The sequence below is a fragment of the Megascapheus bottae genome, chromosome 8 (assembly GCF_031878675.1).
Source record: "Megascapheus bottae isolate mThoBot1 chromosome 8, mThoBot2.hap1, whole genome shotgun sequence".
NCBI lineage: Eukaryota > Metazoa > Chordata > Mammalia > Rodentia > Geomyidae > Megascapheus > Megascapheus bottae.
This window is the reverse complement of record NC_143516.1, coordinates 47,784,957-47,804,853: the sequence shown is the minus strand read 5'-3', so window position 1 is coordinate 47,804,853 and position 19,897 is coordinate 47,784,957. Positions and strand designations below refer to the sequence as shown.

The following is a 19,897-nucleotide window of genomic DNA, read 5'->3' as shown; positions in this document are numbered from 1 at the left end:
TAATTACAATAAAAAATATATGAAAAAAAGAAAAGACCGCTTTCTTCATGAATGTAAATGATAATCAAATAACATGTGGATAAAAACATTGGGTCCTGATGGACAATGAGCTTGCTGCTGTTTCTACCAAAGACAGCCCCTACTAAGAGAATGTACTTGCATGTTTTTCTCTCCCCCCATCCCCCCAGAATAAGTGGATAAGCCGCAGCCCCATGCTACAGAGAAGAGTCTACCATTCCATGGCTGCCATCCAGAGGAAGCTTTATGTTCTAGGAGGCAATGATCTGGATTACAACAATGACCGGATTCTTGTGCGCCACATAGATTCTTACAACATGGACACTGATCAGTGGACCCGTTGCAATTTTAACCTGTTGACTGGCAAGTATCTGATTTAAAACTTTTTTTTTTAAAACAGGGCCAGGTGTTGATGGCTCACTGGTGTAATCCTATCGTGAGGCAGGAACCTGAGGATGGCAGTTCAAAGTGAGCCTGAGCAAGAAAGTCTGTGCTCTTATTTCAAATGGATCAGCAAAAAACCAATGTGGCTCAAATGGCAGAACTCCACGTTTTTGAGTAAAAGCAAATATATAATATCCACATATATTATATTCAGAGATTTTAAGAAGTTTTTACACTTGCTTATTGAGGATTTGTTTCCTTAGACTTTTAGACTTTTTTTTTTTGGTGCATCTCCAAATATGAAGTGCAGTCAGTAAAGCAACTTGCTTTTATTAACTAAAAAGCTGCTTACTTTTTCTCTTGTAACATTGTGGACACATTGAAGTGGCTCTACTTTCTGTAGAAAGTAAGTGTCGCTACCTTTGTACACGTTTTTATAGAACCAAAAGAATCATACCAGGGCGCTTTTTAAAATTTATTTTCTATTGTCTGGATAATGTATAGAAGGGTTACAGTTACATTTGCCAGATACTAGGTATATCACTTCTCACACATCCATATCCCCTTCTCATGTTTTGTCTCCATTCCCTCCCCTCACCCTTTCCAATCATCTATTTTACCCCCTGTTCCTATTTCAAATAAACATATATACATTATAGGGCCGGGAGTTTGGCCTAGTGGTTAAAGTGCTTGCCTAGCATGCATGAAGACCCGGGTTCGATTCCTCGGTACCACATACATAGAAAAAAGCCGGAAGTGGTGCTGAGGCTCAAGTGGTAGAGCTCTAGCCTTGAGAAAAGTCCAAGGACAGTGCTCAGGCCCTGAGCTCAAGCCCAGGACTGGCAAAAAAAAAAAAAACAACATATATACATTATAACAAGTAACAAAGTCAGATACAGTAACTATATGACATTAACCAATGGGCAACAAAAGAGAAGAGAAATTACTTACATTGAGAACAACAATCTCACAAGCTAAAGCTCTTACTTGCATATCCTAGAGATTCTTTCATTTAGTCCCATCCTATATGACCTTATGTACCTAGGTTTTGTCCTTTTGCAATCCTCTGCTAGGAGAGTCCTAGATGTGTACTAATTATTACAAATGAGGGAAACTATTCAGCCTATATTCCTTTGGTTCTGGCTTACTTCACTTAATATGATTTTTTCCATGTCTTTCCATTTCTTTACAAATGGAGTAAATGGGGTGATGTGATTCTAATGGCAGCATAGAATTCCATTGTGTATAAATACCACATCTTCTTGATCCAATAATCTACTAAAGGATATCTGGGTTGGTTCCATATCTTCGCTATGATAAATAGTACTGCAATGACATGGTTGTGCTAGTGGCTTTAGTATGTCCTTGTTTCTGGACCATTGGGTAAATGCCAAGGAGTGAAATTGCTGGGTCATAGGGGAACTCTATGTTTAGTCTTTTGAGGAACTGCCATACTGCTTTCCATAGTGGTTGAATGAGTTTACACTCCCACCAACAATGTAGCAGTGATCCCTCCTGGCCACATTCCCCACCAGCAACTGTTCTTACTAGATTTTTTGATCATGGTCATTCTAACTGGAGTGAGGTGGAATCTCTAAGTTGTTTGATTTTCATTTCTTTTATGGCAGGAGATGCTTCATGTGTCTATAGTCATGCCAGGATTTTTATCACCAGTCAATAGGCACATATTGATACAGATAGAAGGAGCAAGGTTCTGTAAGTTAATAATTCTTTACAGGAGCAATTTATATTTTACTTCTCACTGTATCATCCTTCTTTTTCCCCCTGGGGGTAGTGGGACTTGTACTCTAGGCCTGGGCACTGTCCCTAAGCTCTTCAGCTCAAGGCTACTGCCCTACCCCTGGATCTAGGCATTGTCCCTGAGTTCTTCAGCTCAAGGCTACCGCCCTACCCTTGAGCCAAGCCCCAGTTCCTGTTTTCTAGAGGTTAACTGGAGATAAGGGTTCCGGTCCTTTTGTGCCTGGGCTGGCTTTGAACTTTGATCCTTAGATCTCAGCCTCCTGAGTAGCTAGGATTATAGGCATAAGTCACTACACCAAGCTTGTTTCATCCTTTTTTATGTCTTTTAAGTTCAGGAGTTCAGTGAAATGGTGGTCGAAACCAGGGTTTCATGCATGCTAGGATGCTGGGCAAGCACTCTACCACTAGGCTATGCTCCTGGCCCACAAAGGGTTTTCTAACTATATATCCTCAGCCAGGCATAAGTGTGGTCCCTTTCCACCTGAAAAAAAAAAAAAAAGAATGAAGGAAAAGCAGATTGGAAAAAGTTGTCTCCCATGCCAGTGTGTATTATTAATATCTACAAAGGAGCAGAACCTTCCAAGGTTGTTCAAATACAAGTAACTCAAAATTCCGGAAGACATTTGGATATGTTGAATGGGCAGTAGTCACTCCCAGTTGTTGTTGGAGAGCCTCCAATGGGAACAAGTATTGGGTGCTTTGCATTGAGCATGTTTTTGCAAAATGATTTTTGAGCAAAAAGTGAATTGTCAGTTGTAGGGACACTGTAGACCCTGGATCCTTGGATCTGTGATTCTGCCTGTTATAGAATCCAGCTTATTTATTACTCCAGTCAATCCTGTGTCAGCTCATCAATAAAAAAGACTTTCGTTTCCATGGCCTCCAGGGAAGAATATGTGGTAGTGAGTTATTCTGTCTTTTTTTTTTTTCCAAGTGGGAGGGGAAACCTTTCATCATTTTGGCATGTTAGTATCAAGAGATTATCCAGGTTGGTCCCAGCTCAGGTGCTTTAATGTAATCTTAAAACTGTTGTGTATGTAAAGAAAGGCATGGAGGCAACTTTATCTATTTTTTTTCTGCTATTTGTCTTCATTTGAGGTGGCTCTGTTTTATTGTCTTCTTGAGGATGCAGTTGTTACCCAAAAGAATGTAAGCACTTACCTTAAAGGCATTTGTGGGCATATGAGTGTTTTGCATATCTAAAATATACCAGATTTTATTGCTATAAATTAATGGCATACTTACAAGAGTATAGTGCTATAGTATAGTGTAGTTTATTATTGCTTTGTTTAATTCTTCATTTGACTAACTTGGCTGGTTAGCAAGTGCTTTGGTCTGGTTCTGACCTGACATAGTTAATTCTTTTACTTTCTAGAGGTAGTGATTAGTTCCTACAAAAACCCCATGCAGTATAACAAGTGCCACAGGGGAAATTGTCTTCCTCAGGGGAAAAAGGGTTAATTAAAACATGTAAGAAATGATGTTTTTTTCTTCTCATTCAATTCTTTTTACTTTAGGCCAGAATGAATCTGGAGTCGCTGTACATAATGGGAGAATATATTTAGTTGGTGGATATTCAATTTGGACCAATGAGCCTCTGGCTTGTATCCAGGTAAGTGGCTGGAGTTTCTTTTGAAGTTGACCCATGTGCTTTTTTTTTTTTTTTGTGGGTTATGGGGCCTGAGTTATGGGACCTGGGCACTGCCTCTGAGCTCTTCAGCTCAAGGCTACTGCTCTACCAAGAGCCAAGGTCCTTTTCCCATTTTCTAGAGGTTAATTGGAGATAAGAGACTCAAGTCCTTTTGTGCCCTTGCTGGCTTTGGAATCTTGATCCTCAGATCTTAGCCTCCTGAGTAACTATGATTACAGGCGTGAGCCACCTGACCAAGCTTTGACCCAAGTGCTTTTATCAGTTTGCAATGCAGCTAAAACAGGGGGCATATTCACAGGTAGAGTTCAAGGCCTATTTTGGGGATAGGTTTAGCTAGTTCAACCACTAAACCCTGTCCTTTCTCACAAAAGAATGAATGAGACATGTTGAAATTAAAAGTGGAAAGAAGTGGTGCTGTGTCTGAAGTGTCAGAGTAGGATAACCCAAGGCCCAGGGTTCAAGCCCATGACTGACAAAAAAAAAAGTAGGAACAAGATTTAAATCTACAAATAAACACACTTGAAGGTAAAAGACAAAAAGAAAATACACTGGGACATGATAACACTATACAGGACACTAGACATTCACACAAAGAGACCAAAGGAAGATATTCTTAGGAGAGGATCACAAAGCTTCAATAGCTATGGGCATATGATCATATAAAATGATGTTTATCAAAATGAGCTCCAAGAAATAGAAAAGGTTTTATGTTATTTTGCTTTTTTAATTTTTTCTCATTGGGTGCTGTTTTTGATTTTTGTCTTGCATGTAAGAGGGAGCACAGACACAGTGGGATAAAGTGTGAGCCACTCACTAGACACTGAGTTGAAAATGAACTATACAACTTGTATGGAAGGAAGGTAGGGAGGGAAAAGCTGGAAGAAAGTAAGGGAAGAGGTGACACTGTTTAATAAGAAATGTACTCATTACCTGATTTATGTAACTGTAACCCCTCTGTAAATCACCTCTACAATAACAATGTTTTAAAGATTTGAAAAAAAACATGAAACATGCACTGGAAACAGGGAAACTGGGGTGACTTACTTTAAAAAAAATCCAGAAAAATTTGGTAATAGCCTTTCATCCTCTGAAAACTTTACAACTATCTCATCTTCATTGTTTTACTCTGTATCTCATTGCATCTCATTTCCATAAATGCTACCTACAATAGCGTTCTTGGTCTCTGGCAGTCTCTGAGCAATGGTTGGTATGAAAGGGACAGTCTCTCTCCCAGACAATAGCTCTGGTGCATCTGTACCTGGGTTGGGGAGAAGCCCAGACCAGCAGGACGCCAGCTGGGCTTTTTACAGATGCAATAGCCTTCATCACTGGATGAATACTTCATGCATTTTTGTATCTTACGCTTTTACAACTCTTAAGTGTTCTAACATGTTCACTTATAAAAAAACAAATTGAGATCTCAATTTTAGCTATTTTTCTTCTGGTATCAAGGAAAGTATAGACTTTTAACTACTGTTACTATATATGGGAAGTTATTTGGGGGTGGGAGGAATGAGATTCAGTCTCTCTATGTAGCTCAGGCTGGCCTGGAACATGCAACACTCCTTCCTCAACCTCCAAAGTGCTGGGATTACAGGCACATACTAATATGCTGGTTGTTTCTCATTTCTTCTTTTTTTGCGGGGGAGGATGGTACTGGGGTTTGAACTTAGAGCCTCATGGTGGCTAGGCAGATGCTGTACTCCTCGAGCATACCCTCAGCTTGCAGCAAGTTTGAACAACTTCAATATTTTTCAAGATTTTGATTCTTTAGTCATATTTAATTATATATATATATAATCTCATGGCATATCTAAAAGATATACCAAACATGCATATGCTATATACATCATACACATATAATCTACACAGCTTATATATATGCACATCATATATATGACACACATCAAAGATACTTATTTGTTAAAGTCTTCTAGTTTCTAGTACTTAATCGTTGGATTTAGTTCTATTTTCCTGTACCCATAAGACTTATATTTCCTATATTTATGTTATCTTTTTTCTTCTTGAGCTGTTTGCCTATTTTATGGATTTAAATATTCTTCTAATATACATCAAATAGAAAAAAAGTCAGCAAGCACAGGAAAGACATAAAAAACAATCAACAGGTGACAAGTGGATAAGAACTAGAATATATTTTTCATAGTATACATGAAGCACTTTGAGAATAAATAATCACTATGGAAACTTATAATTTCAAAAAATTAGCATTATGCATCTCTAAGCTTGGCCTGAACAAGATGTTAGAAGTACCCCTATAATCTTGAAATGATGAAACATTATATAACTTAGGGATTAAAGAAGTAATAATGGGATGTAAAACAATCTCAGAATTGTGTGAAAATGAAAGTAGTAAATAGCCAAGATTTTAGGATAAATACAGGTCAATAAATTTACAGTAAATTTAAAAATAAACTCAAAGAAAGTAGAATAGAACAAAGAAAAGATGCCAATGAATGGGGAAATGATAAAAAAATATTAGACCCAAAGACGAAGCATCATAATTTTAAAAGAATTTTAAGGTATATTTTGTAGAAGAGCTTAGCCATATTTTTTGAATATCAACAAATATGCCTAATGTTTTCACCTGAAGAATAGCTTCTGTCTTCTTCCAAGCATCCATGTGGCAGTTTTCAGTCTTTTAAGTTTGTTTTTAATTTTCACTTTTCAGAATTGATAAAACATTGAACTGGGCAACTAATAGGAAAAAGTGTCTTTGAAAACTTCATTTGACTTTTTGCCAATGGAATTAAGTTGGAGATTACTTTTCATTACCTTGCAAATTTTAAGTATTTATGGTATATTTCCATTCATTTTAATACTTGATTAGTTTAAGAAATAGAATGTAAGTTAAAGCTATAACTTAATTCTTAAAATGAACTCTCCATATATGTCAGATTTAGGAGACCACAAGCTGCCATAATTTCAAATATTTCCAGATCTCTTGTTTTGGAATAGTCTTGAAAGTTGGCATATAAGACAAAGAAAATTAATAACAAAACACCAGAATCTCATAATTTGTTTTTCTTCCAAAAACACTTTTCCCATGAGAGATCAATAACTAAATACACCACATTGCTAATGTCTGGCTGTTCTCAAGCAAGATGAGTTACCTTCAAGACATGAAGTGGTATAGAATGGTACCTGGCACCACTGAATTATTTAAATGAATCTTCAGAATTGCGGTATTCTAAAGATGTTTTTTTATTTTTATTTTTTTTAGTTGGCTGGGAATGTGGCTTAGTGATAGAGTGCTTGCTAGTAGGTATGAAGTTCCAGGTTCAATTCCTCAGTACCACATCCACAGAAAAGGCCGGAAGTGGCGCAGTGGCTCAAGTGGCAGAGTGCTATTCTTGAACAAAATAAGCTCAGGGACCATGCCCAGGACCTGAGTCAAGCCTCAGGACTGGTTTTAAAAAAAAGTAAATTCCTGTATTAGTGACATAAGCCATAAGCTTCTCCCGAGATTTGCAATATTCATATAAATATATATGTATGTATAATATACTATATATAGTATATATAGTATGTGTATATATATTGTATATAATGTTATATATATTAAAAAAAACTCTGGGTAATTCTGTGTTTTTTTATTTTTTGCCAGTCCTGGGGCTTGAGCTCAGGGCTTGGGCACTGACCCTGAGTGTCTTTTGCTGAAGAATAGCAAGGGTATCAATGTATGTGAAGTAATACACCTTCTATCTGGTGAATATAATGTAACCCTTTTATTAATTACAATTAAAAAAAAGAATAGCACTCTACCATTTGAACCACAGTGTCACTTCTGGCTTTTTCTGTTTATGTGGTACTGAAGAATTGAACCTGGCACTTCATGCATGCTAGGCAAGCACTCTACCACTGAGCCACATTCCCAGTCATTCTGTTGCTCTTTGATAAACAGAATCAACCAAATCCTATCTATTCGCTAAGGCTAGCATATGGTTCTATAAAGCACAGACAAATTGATAAAAAATTTTCAGTCTTTATTATTAACAGTAATGTTTCCATATTACTATAGTGGCTATCAGAGATGTTAGGAATAAAAATTGTCACAAATAACAGACCCACCATACATATTTTTGAATTTTTAATAATTGACAAGTGGTTGCTGATGATACTATTGTTTCTGAACCAAGGCTGAACCATGCTTTATGGTTGGCTACAGATCAATTGTGGGAGGGCTGGAAAGATTAGCGGCCTGTTTAAAAGCAAGCCACTTCTTTGCTATTTGTTAGCAGAATATTTAATAGGGAAGCAAGCTAGTGGAAGACTGAAGAAAATGCTCACAAGAAAGTAGAGACAGTTAATAGAAAAGTACATCACGACCATGGTAAAAATCACAGGCACACTACAATGATCACAGTTTAAACTTTTGTGCCATAGATTACTAATCCATATAATCTTCAATCCAAGGTTAATCTATATACTATTAATCTTAGGCTGATTAATGGAGGTTACTCTCAAATAGCTCAGAGATTATTCTATTAATATCCAGAGGGAATATTTTTTTCCCATGAAAATACCAGCATGTCTCATTAGATGGATCTTTCTGGACCCTAGTCCAAATTCATTAATAGTCACTTGTGTAATTTTGGCTACCAGAGAAGCTGCTTGTAGGATTCGGAGAGCATATTATTTCATTTCTGGCCACACTTTGACTCCCTGATTGACCACAAGATTCCAACAAGAGAAAAGCTAAACTCCTAAGTTAGTTAGTACATATTTACAGACTGAGCTCTTGACTTGCTAGCCAGTGATTTATGGATAGATATACTGGAAACAGATTTCTATAAAGTGAAAGTATTCATGGCTTATTTGTAAGTGTGTAAGCAAATGTCTGATACAGAAATGTCTTGGTATACCACAGATGACAAGTAGTACATAAGGGAGCAGCTGCTTAAGTGGTGAGTCTGTTTTCCGCTCCCTTCTACTATTCTCATTTACTATGAGTTTCTTGTGACTGGAGGATATGCTGCCAATCTGGCACCACATTCTCCCAGACTCCTTCTTTCTGCCAGTTTACAGGGGAGTGTTTTGAAGAAAAACTGCCAAAGCTTCCTTTTCCCTTTGCAGATTAAATACATTACATCTGCTTAACATATGCAGTCTCAGTTGGCCCATGAACCCAGACAAAAGCTCTCTGGACGATTATCTCACTGTCATTTTGCCTTCTGAGAATGGATCATTTTTGGGGAAGGAATATTGTTAAGGGATTTTATAATCCTGGTTTTGGGGGGGCTGCCTCCTACAGCTCAGATATTGGAAAACTTTATTAGTTAAGTTACTGCTCATTACTTATTTTTATTTTTATTATTTATTTTTTTGCCAGTCTGGGGCTTGAGCTCAGGGTCTGAGCACTGTCCTGCCCTTGGGCTGTTTCAAGACTACTGCCCTACCACTTGAGCCACAGCACCGCTTCTGGTTTTTTCTATGTATGTGGTACTGAGGAATCGAACCCATGTCTTTGTGCATGCTAGGCAAGCACTCTACCACTAAGCCAAATTCCCAGGTCTTTATCTTATCAAGAAGGTAAGGGATAGATACTTGCTATATAGATCTTAAAAGTTTCTCTGGAAGAACCAACATATAATAATAAAGAAATGTATAGTATTCAAAACAACTGTTGGTGTGGTACTATAATAAGATGCATAAATTACTGAATAGAAGTTTGTACTTGGTGTGAAGGAGATATTCTAAATTAGTACTGATAGGGTAGATTGGTAAATGGATTGGGAGAAGTAAAAGTTCATTTGGGTAAAAAAAAAAGTTAAAAGATGGATGACATTTTGTTTTAGGATTCAGTGACTGCCTCCACACCCCCCCCCCACCATGAGCTTGGAGTTTAGGGGCTCCTTTCATCTTAAACAATATATTAACTACTGTGTAAGTGTTATTGAAGGATTATCACACCAGGAACCGAAGATCTAAGTCCACAGAATCATTAAAGATCCGTGGATGAAGAATTGGGGGATACACCTATTATCAGAAGTGGAGAAATATAATCAATACTTTCTAGCAACAGGATATCAAGGGCACCTTATGTTTATTTTTTTAAATCATCAGTCCAAGGGGCTCCTTGATAGCCCACAGCTCTGCTGAGAGTAGTCACCTGCTGTCACTGTTTTGTAGGTTCTAGATGTGAGCAGAGAAGGCAAAGAAGAAGTATTTTATGGGCCTACACTACCTTTTGCTTCCAATGGAATAGCAGCGTGCTTCCTTCCAGCCCCATACTTCACATGCCCCAACCTTCAAACTCTCCAAGTGCCTCATCACAGAATTGGCACCATCTGAAGAGCCAATGCTTTTGTTAATAACCATCACCAATGGAGGAAAAAAAAAAATCAAGTTTGACTTTCAGATTCTGGACTTGAATGCCTCAGTGCTCAATGCTTCCTTGTCTTGTTTCATAGGTCTTTTATCTTCAGGTAAAAATTAGCAAAAACAAAAAAGTTTTCTAAAGTACATGATTGAGAGCTTTCTTTGTGTATGTCAACATATAGCACAATACGTTTGACTTTTATTGTGGTGTAGATTAGTGTCAACTCAATGCTACAGTTTTTCCATGGGTCAGTGAAATATTCTTTGTACATGTTTCTAATTAGCACTGTCTAGGACATGACACTGTTAGTTAAGACAATTTGTTTCACACATTAGTTATCTTCAAATCTTTTGTACTTATCCCCTTCATTACTTAAATATTGCCTTGTAAATGTTCTTTTCCAAATTTAACATGAAGCCCAGCTCAGTAGATAGTCAGCATTATGATGTCATATTTTTAGGTGCCATATTTTATTCAGATGATATGGATAATAGGCATTGAAATAACTAGATCTTTCCACCTTGGTTATTTTGTCCTTAGAAACTTACAGGCGTTTCATTCTCCCACCTTTTAGAGAATTTTTGTATTAATTCAAAAAATGTAAAGATCAGACAAACTAAAGATATGCCTAAGGGGGCGGGGGGAATGTTACTCAAATTTACGTTATTTTGATGTGCTGGGAGCCCTGTAACTTAACCAGATGGTTTTTAAGCTTATAAATGACTAGGTAGAACTTGGAATGTGTGGCATGGGATAAAGATCTTTAAAAACTCACATGAGCTGTGCTTTTCTTCACTAGAAAGGTTTTTACCAACACCAAAGATATTCACAACCATACAATCCATGCCTCCAAAATTCCTCTACATTTCACAAATCACTTCCTAAAGTACAATATTTTAAAGCTGATACAAAGTTGGCTGTACTAAGCATGAGACCATCAAGTGCTTTAACATAAATTTACATGTAGAAGTAGCAGTTCTTGTTTTAAGGAGTCGGCCAGCAGGAGGGTTTGTGAGAAGTTCACTTGTCCACACGTATTACATGTGGTACCAGCACTTTCCATAATGCATACCAATTCCCTTGTGGGCTAAGGTTTTGGGTCTGCTTTGTTTATAATAAAAATAAATAAAGCTGTACTAATCACATTTGAACATAAATTCAATGAGTATGATCTGAATTTCTTCATTCCTAATCTCACCAGGATTCAAGGTCATGTTTATTAAAAAACTTTGCTTTGACTTAGCCCTCAGAACCTTTGGTCATTTTATTCATATAACTATTCTTAGTCATTAAATATGAATGAAAAAATTACTTGTTTTTGGAGACAGGCCCTTGCTATGTAGCCCAGGCTGGCCTCCAGTGTTGCCTCCCACTCAAAAAAAAAAAAATCTTTTTTTTAATCTTAGATACAGAACTTCTAGCTTTGTGCCTTATTTTAAAATGTCAAGTATTGTTTAAGAAATATATATGGTTCCTTAGGAATTCAGATTAAAAGTCAATGTAAGATAGGAAGAAAAAAAGCAAATTTTAAAAAGAATAAGAATTTATATAACAAGATTGACAGTATTAGGACAGTTTAGAACAGTGAAAACAGGAGTCAAGAGCTTGGCCTAGTGATAGTGTGCTTGCTTAGCATGCAGAAAGACCAAGATTCAATTCCTCAGTACCACATACATAGGAAAGCCAGAAGTAGTGCTGTGGCTTAAATGGTAGAGCACTAGCCTTGAGGAAAAAAAAAAAAAAACAGTGAAAACATATATTCATAACTGATATTTAAGCTGTTAACAGCAACTTTAGAAGGTTCATATAAGCTAAGTTGAAATTAAGTCAAGAAAATAGACCCTAGCATTTCAGAACTCTTAAGAAAGATCTAAACAAGATTTCAAGTTTATTAAATTTCCTATTTGGCACATGCATTTTTCCTTGTTAAACCATTAACAGCCATTTTTCTTCCCAGAACATACATATACAAAATGAAAAGAAAATAGCCTGAGAATAAGTGTGCCTGATGATGGAAAGGTAGCCTGGGATTGACATTTATTTCTATCTGATTGTCTATCTACTCATTTAAATTAGCATAAATGATCAAATCCCTCCTTAGTGAGTTTTATAATGTATTATTCACTACTATTATAGAATTGAACTTGGAACTTAAGAAGGTTTTCATCCTTTATATCTATAGCCACAATAGCCTCAAAAAGACAATATTCTGACTTAGTGGTAATTGAGGAGGTAGAGTAGGACTTAAAAATTAGAGGCTTATGTAGACAAAGTTAGAAAGCTATCTCAACAAGCAAAAGGGCCAAAGGTACAACTGAAGTAGTAGAGCACTTGTATGACAAACATGAGGCCCTGGGTTCAAGTAATAACATTCCTTCCCTAAAAAGAGAAGGAAACAAAGGTCACCTGAAATTAGATACCTTTTTCAAAAGTATCAATAAAAGCAGAAAAATAATCGATTAAATTGTGCTTTGGGACATGAAGACATATACCAATGAGAATATAAACCACCCCCGCCACATACACACTGTGGTAATGTATCTCCTACTTTTACTTCAAAATTAAGAGCCATATTGTACTTTAATTTCTATAGACTGTACTACTTCTGATATTTAAATATTACTTAAAGGTTTTACTTTTGACAAAAAGAACAAAAAGTAGTACAGTGGTCCTTTGCTATATCGTGGTTCACTTACCATGACTGTAAAAAAAAAATCCATAAATAGCGATCTCTCACCTACCGAGTGAGCAATAAGTGAAAATCCACCGAGTAGTATTAAGCGACCCAAGATACAACGAAGGACAACTGTCTTAGGCTGCTACAACCTAATGTAATATGTGAGGGATCACTGTACCACATATATCTTAGCAGAATATTCCTCTGGGTTTTTTTGGTGCTGTGGGCTTGAACTCAGGGCCATTTTTGCTCAACTACTAGCACTCTACTAATTGAAAAACAGCTCTACTTCTGGCTTTTAAAATTTTTGCTGCTTGGGGTGGGAGAGGGAAATGGGGACCAAGACATGAGAAAGGGTATCAATGTATGTGAAGTAATGCACCGTCTATCTGGTGAATATAATGTAACCCTTCTATAATTACAATAAAAAATATATGCAAAAAAGTTTTTTTGCTGCTTGAGTGGAGGTAAGACACTCAGACTTTCCTACCAGACTGGCTTCAAACTCAAAACCCCAGATCTCAGCCTCCTGAGTAGCTACGACGACAGTAGCTACAATGACAGGTGTGAGATAATGGCAATTGGCAGCAGAGGATTCTTGCTGTGGGAGGCAAAAGCAAGTAGAGACATAACTATGTAAAATAATGTGAATGTAAAATCCCTTAGATCTTTAAAAATGACTTGATGTTAGGCTACAATTATAGTATTTATGGTACCTTTCTCATTGTCTTCTTTATGTCATATGCCTCCAGCCACAGCAAAAGCTCAAAGATTTTTATCACAAAGCATAAAATCAATAGGAATAAGTCAATTATTGTTCCACATGACATAGTTCATATTTATTTTAGTTTTCAAATAGTGGACTTGTCAAAAAAGGAAGTTGCATAGTCATGGGCATAATACAAGTAAATATATACATTTAAAATTTTATATATACATAACTTTCCTTTTTACCATATGCACAAATAACTTATGAACAGCATAAAACACAATGTCCAGACCATGCAATAAATTGGATAACTATCAGTACAATATAGATTCTAGTAAGCAGGAAATAACAATCACAATCACTTAGTACAGAATTTGGTATCTAACCATATATGTCTATCAAACTGATATTGTCAGTCTCATATCTAATTAAACACGTGAAAGAATACATTATTAGCTTCCCGGACCAATTGTTTTAACAAGGTAAATATGACTGAGGCTAGGTATGATCACTCAAGGCTTGTAATCCTATCAGCATGGGAGAAGAAGATCAGAAAACCATGGTTAAAGGTCATACCAGGCAAGAAAGTTATCTGAGCCCTCATCTCAAAAAACAAGCTAATGGTAGAGTGCTTGCTTAGCATGTATGAACACCCAGGTTCGATTCCTTGGTACCACATACATAGAAAAAAGCCGCAAGTGGTGCTAAGGCTCAAGTGGTACAGCTCTAGCCTTGAGAAAATCCAAAGACAGTGCTCTGGCCCTGAGCTCAAAGTTTGTTTTGACTGGCAAAATCAAACAAACAAGCTGGGAGTGGTTCATATCTTTAATCCCAGTCATGAGGTATACCACAAAAGCAAAACTGGGTTGGGAGCAAGGTTGAAGTACAAAAACCTGCCTAGCAAGCTCAAATTCCAGCCTCAGACTGTTTTGTCCCCAAAGCATGCTACTGACATTGGCATATGGCATAGTTTCTTACAAGGAAGTATTTCTAAGAAGCAGAGGCAAGAGGTTACTGCTATAACAGGTAGGATTTAGGAAGGACCGACTTCCTGAAAGTTTTCTCAAATGCAGAAGCTTACAAAATTTTCATACAACATATTATCATATACAGCAAAAAGCTAGTGACAGGTGACATAGAGGAATGTGCCTATAAGCTCAGTGCTGGACTGAAGCAGATAGATGGCAAGCTCAATGCAAGGCCAACCTAGACTACATAGCACAGTCCTGATGGGGGGTGGGGAGGAGGAAGAAAGAAAAAGGAAAGGAATATCAAAAGATATAGACAAAAAGCCTATTCATGAAGATGGAAAGTCTTATGTAATTTGAAGAGTAAAGTAGCTTGTACAAACTTGTGAAGCCAGGTGTGGTGAAGCATGCTTGTAACCCCAAAACTCAGGAGGCTGAGGCAGGTAGACACCCTGAGCTATGGTGCAAGATCAAGTCTCAAAATTCAAACAGAACAATTCCCTCTCCCCGCAAACTGTGAGAGTATGGACCATAAAAAAAAGGGTCACAAGGGGGCCAGGAGTTTGGCCTAGTGGTAGAGTGCTTGCCTAGCATGCACGAAGACCAGGGTTCAATTCCACGGTACCACATACACAGAAAAAAGCCAGAAGTGGTGCTGTGGCCCAGGTGGTAGAGCTTTAACCTTGAGAAAGTCCAAGGACAGTGCTTAGGGCCTGAGCTCAAGCCCAGGTCTGGCAAAAAAATAAAAAAAATAATAATAATAAAAAAGGATCACAGGACTGGGAACGTGGCTTCGTGATAAAATGCTTGCTTAGCATGCATGGATTCAATTCCTCAGTGCCACATAAACAAATGACACAAGTGGTAGAGCAGCTTTAAGAGAGGCTCAGGGACAGCACCCAGGCCCTAAATTTAATCCCCAGGACCTGAAGGGGGAAAAAAGGGCAAAAGTAGGAAACATCAAATGCTGTTACTTGTCACCCAATAGAGAGATGCATTCTGAGGAAACTGTCTTTCACTAAACATCAAAATTCATTTGCAGGAGGGTTCTTGGTGCAACAAGAGTTAGATAAGTGTGGTACATGAGACTGCTGCTGGACTAGCCTGGCACTGCTGGGCTAGACGCTGTCCCTTTTTGACACAAGGCTCGCATTTTACCACTTGAGCCACAACTCTAATTTTACTTTTTTGGTGGTTAGCTGCAGATAACAGTCTCATGCACTTTCCTGCTTAGGCTGGTTCCAAACTTTGATCCTTAGGTCTTAGTATCCTGACTAGCTAGGATTATAGGCATGAGGCACCAATAACCAGCTGGTAATTTTTTTTTTAATCATAGGAGTATATTCTAAAATGACAACACTAAATTCATAAACCAACATTTGCTACATATATGCCAGTTGTACTAACTTGAAGTTGTATGTGCTGTATATCTTAAGACTGGCAAGTAACAGAAGTCTTGTCTTGCCCATCAGCACCACAACTGAGAGACCTAGGCTCTGCTATGAGGTTCAATAGCTATATCAGCAGATAGTAGCAACTCTTTGGCTCTAATATAATCTTATGGGCTCACGGGTGTGTGTGTGTGGTCCATTCCTGATTGGAACATCATTATGGAGCAAATGCTGGGCTTAAGAAGATAGTACAACAGGGATAGGTAAAGACAGGTAACTTTTAAACTATGGAAATTCTCCTTATGCAAAAGCAAAACCACTGAGTGGTTTTTTGCAAAGGATCCTCCATATTTTTATGTCATCCTCAGAAACCTAACTTTAATGAAAATCAAAACTACATCTTACTGTCTGATAAATATGTATGTCATTCTGTTGTCCCTCACCTTTAACATCTTATCTGGTATCTTACAGACGTCATTTGGTTAGAATGCTTACACAGCCAAAATGTCTTTTTTCCCATTTAAATGTCTTGAGTTTCTAAATAAATGAAATGGTGTTTTCATTTTTGGATGAGGGGCTGTATTTCAAGCTGGCAACACAAATGAGGCGGAGTGTCGAATGAACATGGTATTCAAAGAGAGCAGAGAGTCTTTGTGCTTGGAAAGAATTTGGAAAAGGGAAGGTCCAGTTGACAGTCTCCTCATGGAAGGGTTTAAATGTCAGTGTGGAAACAGTGAGAAGTTACTGGCAAAAACTAAGAAGATAAAAAGTATTATTTTAGGAGCATGAATCATGAAACCAAAGATTATTGGTCACCATGCCTGACTGAAAACAATTTAGATGGCACAGATTGCAAAACAAGCAAACAAATATATAGCCTTACAAGCTCAAGAATCTGTATGCTAAACAACTGAAAACCAGGGTAAGTAAAAAGGTAAAAAGGGTAAGACATATTTGAAGCCTCTGAAGTTTTGGAGTTACCGTGGGCAGTAGAATGAAAGGAGGGACTCTGTAACAGAAGGAAGCAGGCCATAGTGCTCTGAAACTTCAGGAGGATGCAAATAGATAAAGGTCTGGGGAGAAATGAGTATGAAAAACAGAGCTGACAAATTCTGAGCTACTGTAATTCCTTCCTTACTAAAAGAACATTGAGACAGAGCAGTGAAGGGTCATTGAAGGGTCATTGGGGATAGGGAAGAAGACCCTGAGGGTGTTTTCAAGACAAGAGGTAAGCAGAAAGTGGCAGCATCCCTGAAGAAAGGACTCAACTCAGAAGACAAGGGGGAAAAATGCAAATAGCACAGGGAAGTTGAAAGCAAGAGGCATGAAAACTCATTCCCAGACTGGACCTCAACAGAATGGATTAAATTACAATGAGAGGAAGTGCCTTTAGAAATTGGAGGAAATTTAGGGAGAAATGCACAAGTCTTAGAATACAGAACGATGGGAATACTAGAGTAATAAGTGAAGAGTCAGTGAGGAGATTGTGAAAAATGAAGCTATGATCTACTTATTCACAAAGATAAAAAAGTACATATGTATTGTTATAACTTGTTACTGATTTTAAAACATATTGTTTCTAGTATTTACAAATCTATGTCTGAATGCATGATTCTGTAGCAGCTGGTCCTACCCATCACAAGTTCTATACACTGAGAATCAAGGTTCAAAAAAGCTTTAAAAATCCCTTTTGAAGAAAAAGAAACTATATATATATATATATATATTATATGTATGTATGTACACAAAACAATGTTTTAACTATTTTTTGCTGTTGGGGGCTAAACCTAGGGCCTTCATTGAACTAGAGCCCCAACCAATTAACCTAGTTAAAGGCATGTCTTAAAGAGATAGAACTATTAACTGCTGAAAGTTGCAAATCAATGAATTATTAGTTTAATAAGTCACTATCATAATGAAAATAATTGCTGTGAAGTTTCCTTAGAAGACTTAAAGAAACATTTACTCCATTTGTACAATGTCAGGGTGTATACGTTCATATGGGAATTTATCATTTGTCTATTGCCATGAAAATAACAAATAGCTTAAGCGCGGATCAAAATTAGAAGAGAATGGTGTTGCATTTTGAAGTATTTCTCTCCTCCTCCTTTTTTTTTTTTTTTTACCAGTCCTGGTGCTTGAACTCAGGACCTGAGCACTGTCCTTGGGCTTTCTCAAGCAAGTGGCCACTTGAGCCACAGCACCAATTCCAGTTTTTTATATGTATGTGGTACTGGTCTTCATACATGTTAGGCAAGCACTCTACCACTAGGGCAAACCCCCGCCTCCTGCTCCCGCCACCCCCCACATTTTTTAATGGCTAGTTAGGGACAAGGCTAGGATTATATGCTACTTTTGTAGCTCTCTATTAGTGAGTAATCAAAATATTTTCTTGAAGGAATAATGGACCTATGATAGACTACAATCTCAAGAAGGAAACATTTCAAAGTTGAAACAGGAACGTAACATTTTGATCCTTCATCTATGATCTACCATTAAACAAGAAACAAAAGTGAGAGGTATTCTTTACTTTTACCAGGTAAGAACATAGAAATCATGTCTACACACCTCTCAACACAATGTAAGCCAATTTTTACACATGGAGTACACTGATTGCTAAGAATTATTCTTGTCTTTTCTCCATAAAGGAACCAGGTTCAGAAAGGTAAACTAACCTAACCACTGGTTATTTGACCCCAGTGGGTTCTAACAGTAGGATCAGAACTCTTTCTACTAAATAATGCTCACCATAAAAAAAAAGTCAAGTCCCCATTGGTAAAACACACAATCTGAGACAGTTAAAAAGCTGAGAAACTAGCTGATAAAGGAAACAAGTTCTAATAAACATTTAAGATGTTAAATTATGAAAGAAAGAGATTACCTGATTTCTTAGACCTCCTTAGTAGTAATCTTAAGATGTTTCCAGTATACTATTTATTCTGAGTCTGTTTCCTACTGGTATATCTGTAGTACTGACAACTTGGAAACAGAGTATCAGGAAATTCTTAAAAATCTAAGCATAATCACAGTTGGTATAAGTTAAAATATTTAAAATATATGACTAGGATAATTTGATATTTAGATTCAGTCTAAGTCCTGAGAGTAAAGTGCATTTTCAAGGAATCTTTACTGATTAACTTGCCTTATACATAGTACAACAAAGGAAAAAAGACAGTTCCATCTCCTAACAATCCCTGCTCCCTCCTACAAAATAAAATAGGGTAGTGAGGAAACAAACAAACAAAAAAAATAGTATATTATCACGGAAGCTTAAAGAAAAAGACAACAAAAATAAAATCTAAAATCCAAAAGTCAATCACCTTAGAGTAAAAATTATGTGCATCGTCCAGTAAGCTGTTTGATAGACATATATAGCAAACACTCACAGTTAGAAGTCTTCTTTAATTAAATTAAAATCTTTTCCATAGTATAGTTTCACAAAGTTCCAGAGATTCTATTAGTTACTAATTAACTTTCATTATCACATTTATAAGTGTTGTACTTACACGTATATAAGGACAATAATCTTAGAAATTATTTTAATAGAACATTAAGCAATTAGTTAAAAGGAGTTTATGAGTGGTGCAAAGTGGCTTGCAACATGGTAATCAATAGATAGAATGAATCAGAAGAGATTATGTATTTTCACTCTCTAGCGTCTGCTTCTCATCTTGTCCCACCTGTCCTAGGAGAGATAGAAGTTTGCTGTATGCTTCCCTGTTAAAGAAACAAAGAAAGAAAGCACACATTTTTATCATTTCCATTTTCACTTATTCACTTACTAATTAAGGCTTTAGTTATTCATATAACAATTCACCTAGCTGAAAATGTAGCACAAGATTTAAAAAAATAATGCTTTGTATATATAAGCAAACTTAGATGTTGATTTGCTGTTTTTAAGTTATGCTGAGAGATGGTGAAATACTGCTTAGGGACAATAATGATAATGATTACAATAGGAAAGCTTAGGTCAGAATCTTAAGTTTGTATACACAAGT

The 19,897-nt window shown here is 36.9% G+C and overlaps 2 protein-coding genes across 4 annotated transcripts in view; one reads left to right on the top strand and one right to left on the bottom strand.

The window, feature by feature from the left end:
• Klhl32 (kelch like family member 32) overlaps window positions 1-11,300 on the top strand; it is a 188,347-nt gene extending 177,047 nt beyond the window's left edge. For both annotated transcript variants that reach the window (XM_090338397.1, XM_090338398.1), the window contains 3 exons: window positions 189-381; window positions 3,681-3,775; window positions 9,965-11,300. In XM_090338397.1, the coding sequence (XP_090194523.1) occupies window positions 189-381; window positions 3,681-3,775; window positions 9,965-10,126 (450 nt within the window). In that variant the 3' untranslated portion in view covers window positions 10,127-11,300. The remainder of the gene's footprint in view (window positions 1-188; window positions 382-3,680; window positions 3,776-9,964) is intronic.
• Window positions 11,301-17,682: 6,382 nt separating this feature from the next.
• Window positions 17,683-19,897, bottom strand: part of Mms22l (MMS22 like, DNA repair protein) — a 103,577-nt gene continuing 101,362 nt past the window's right edge. For both annotated transcript variants that reach the window (XM_090338395.1, XM_090338396.1), the window contains one exon: window positions 17,683-19,616. In XM_090338395.1, the coding sequence (XP_090194521.1) occupies window positions 19,535-19,616 (82 nt within the window). In that variant the 3' untranslated portion in view covers window positions 17,683-19,534. The remainder of the gene's footprint in view (window positions 19,617-19,897) is intronic.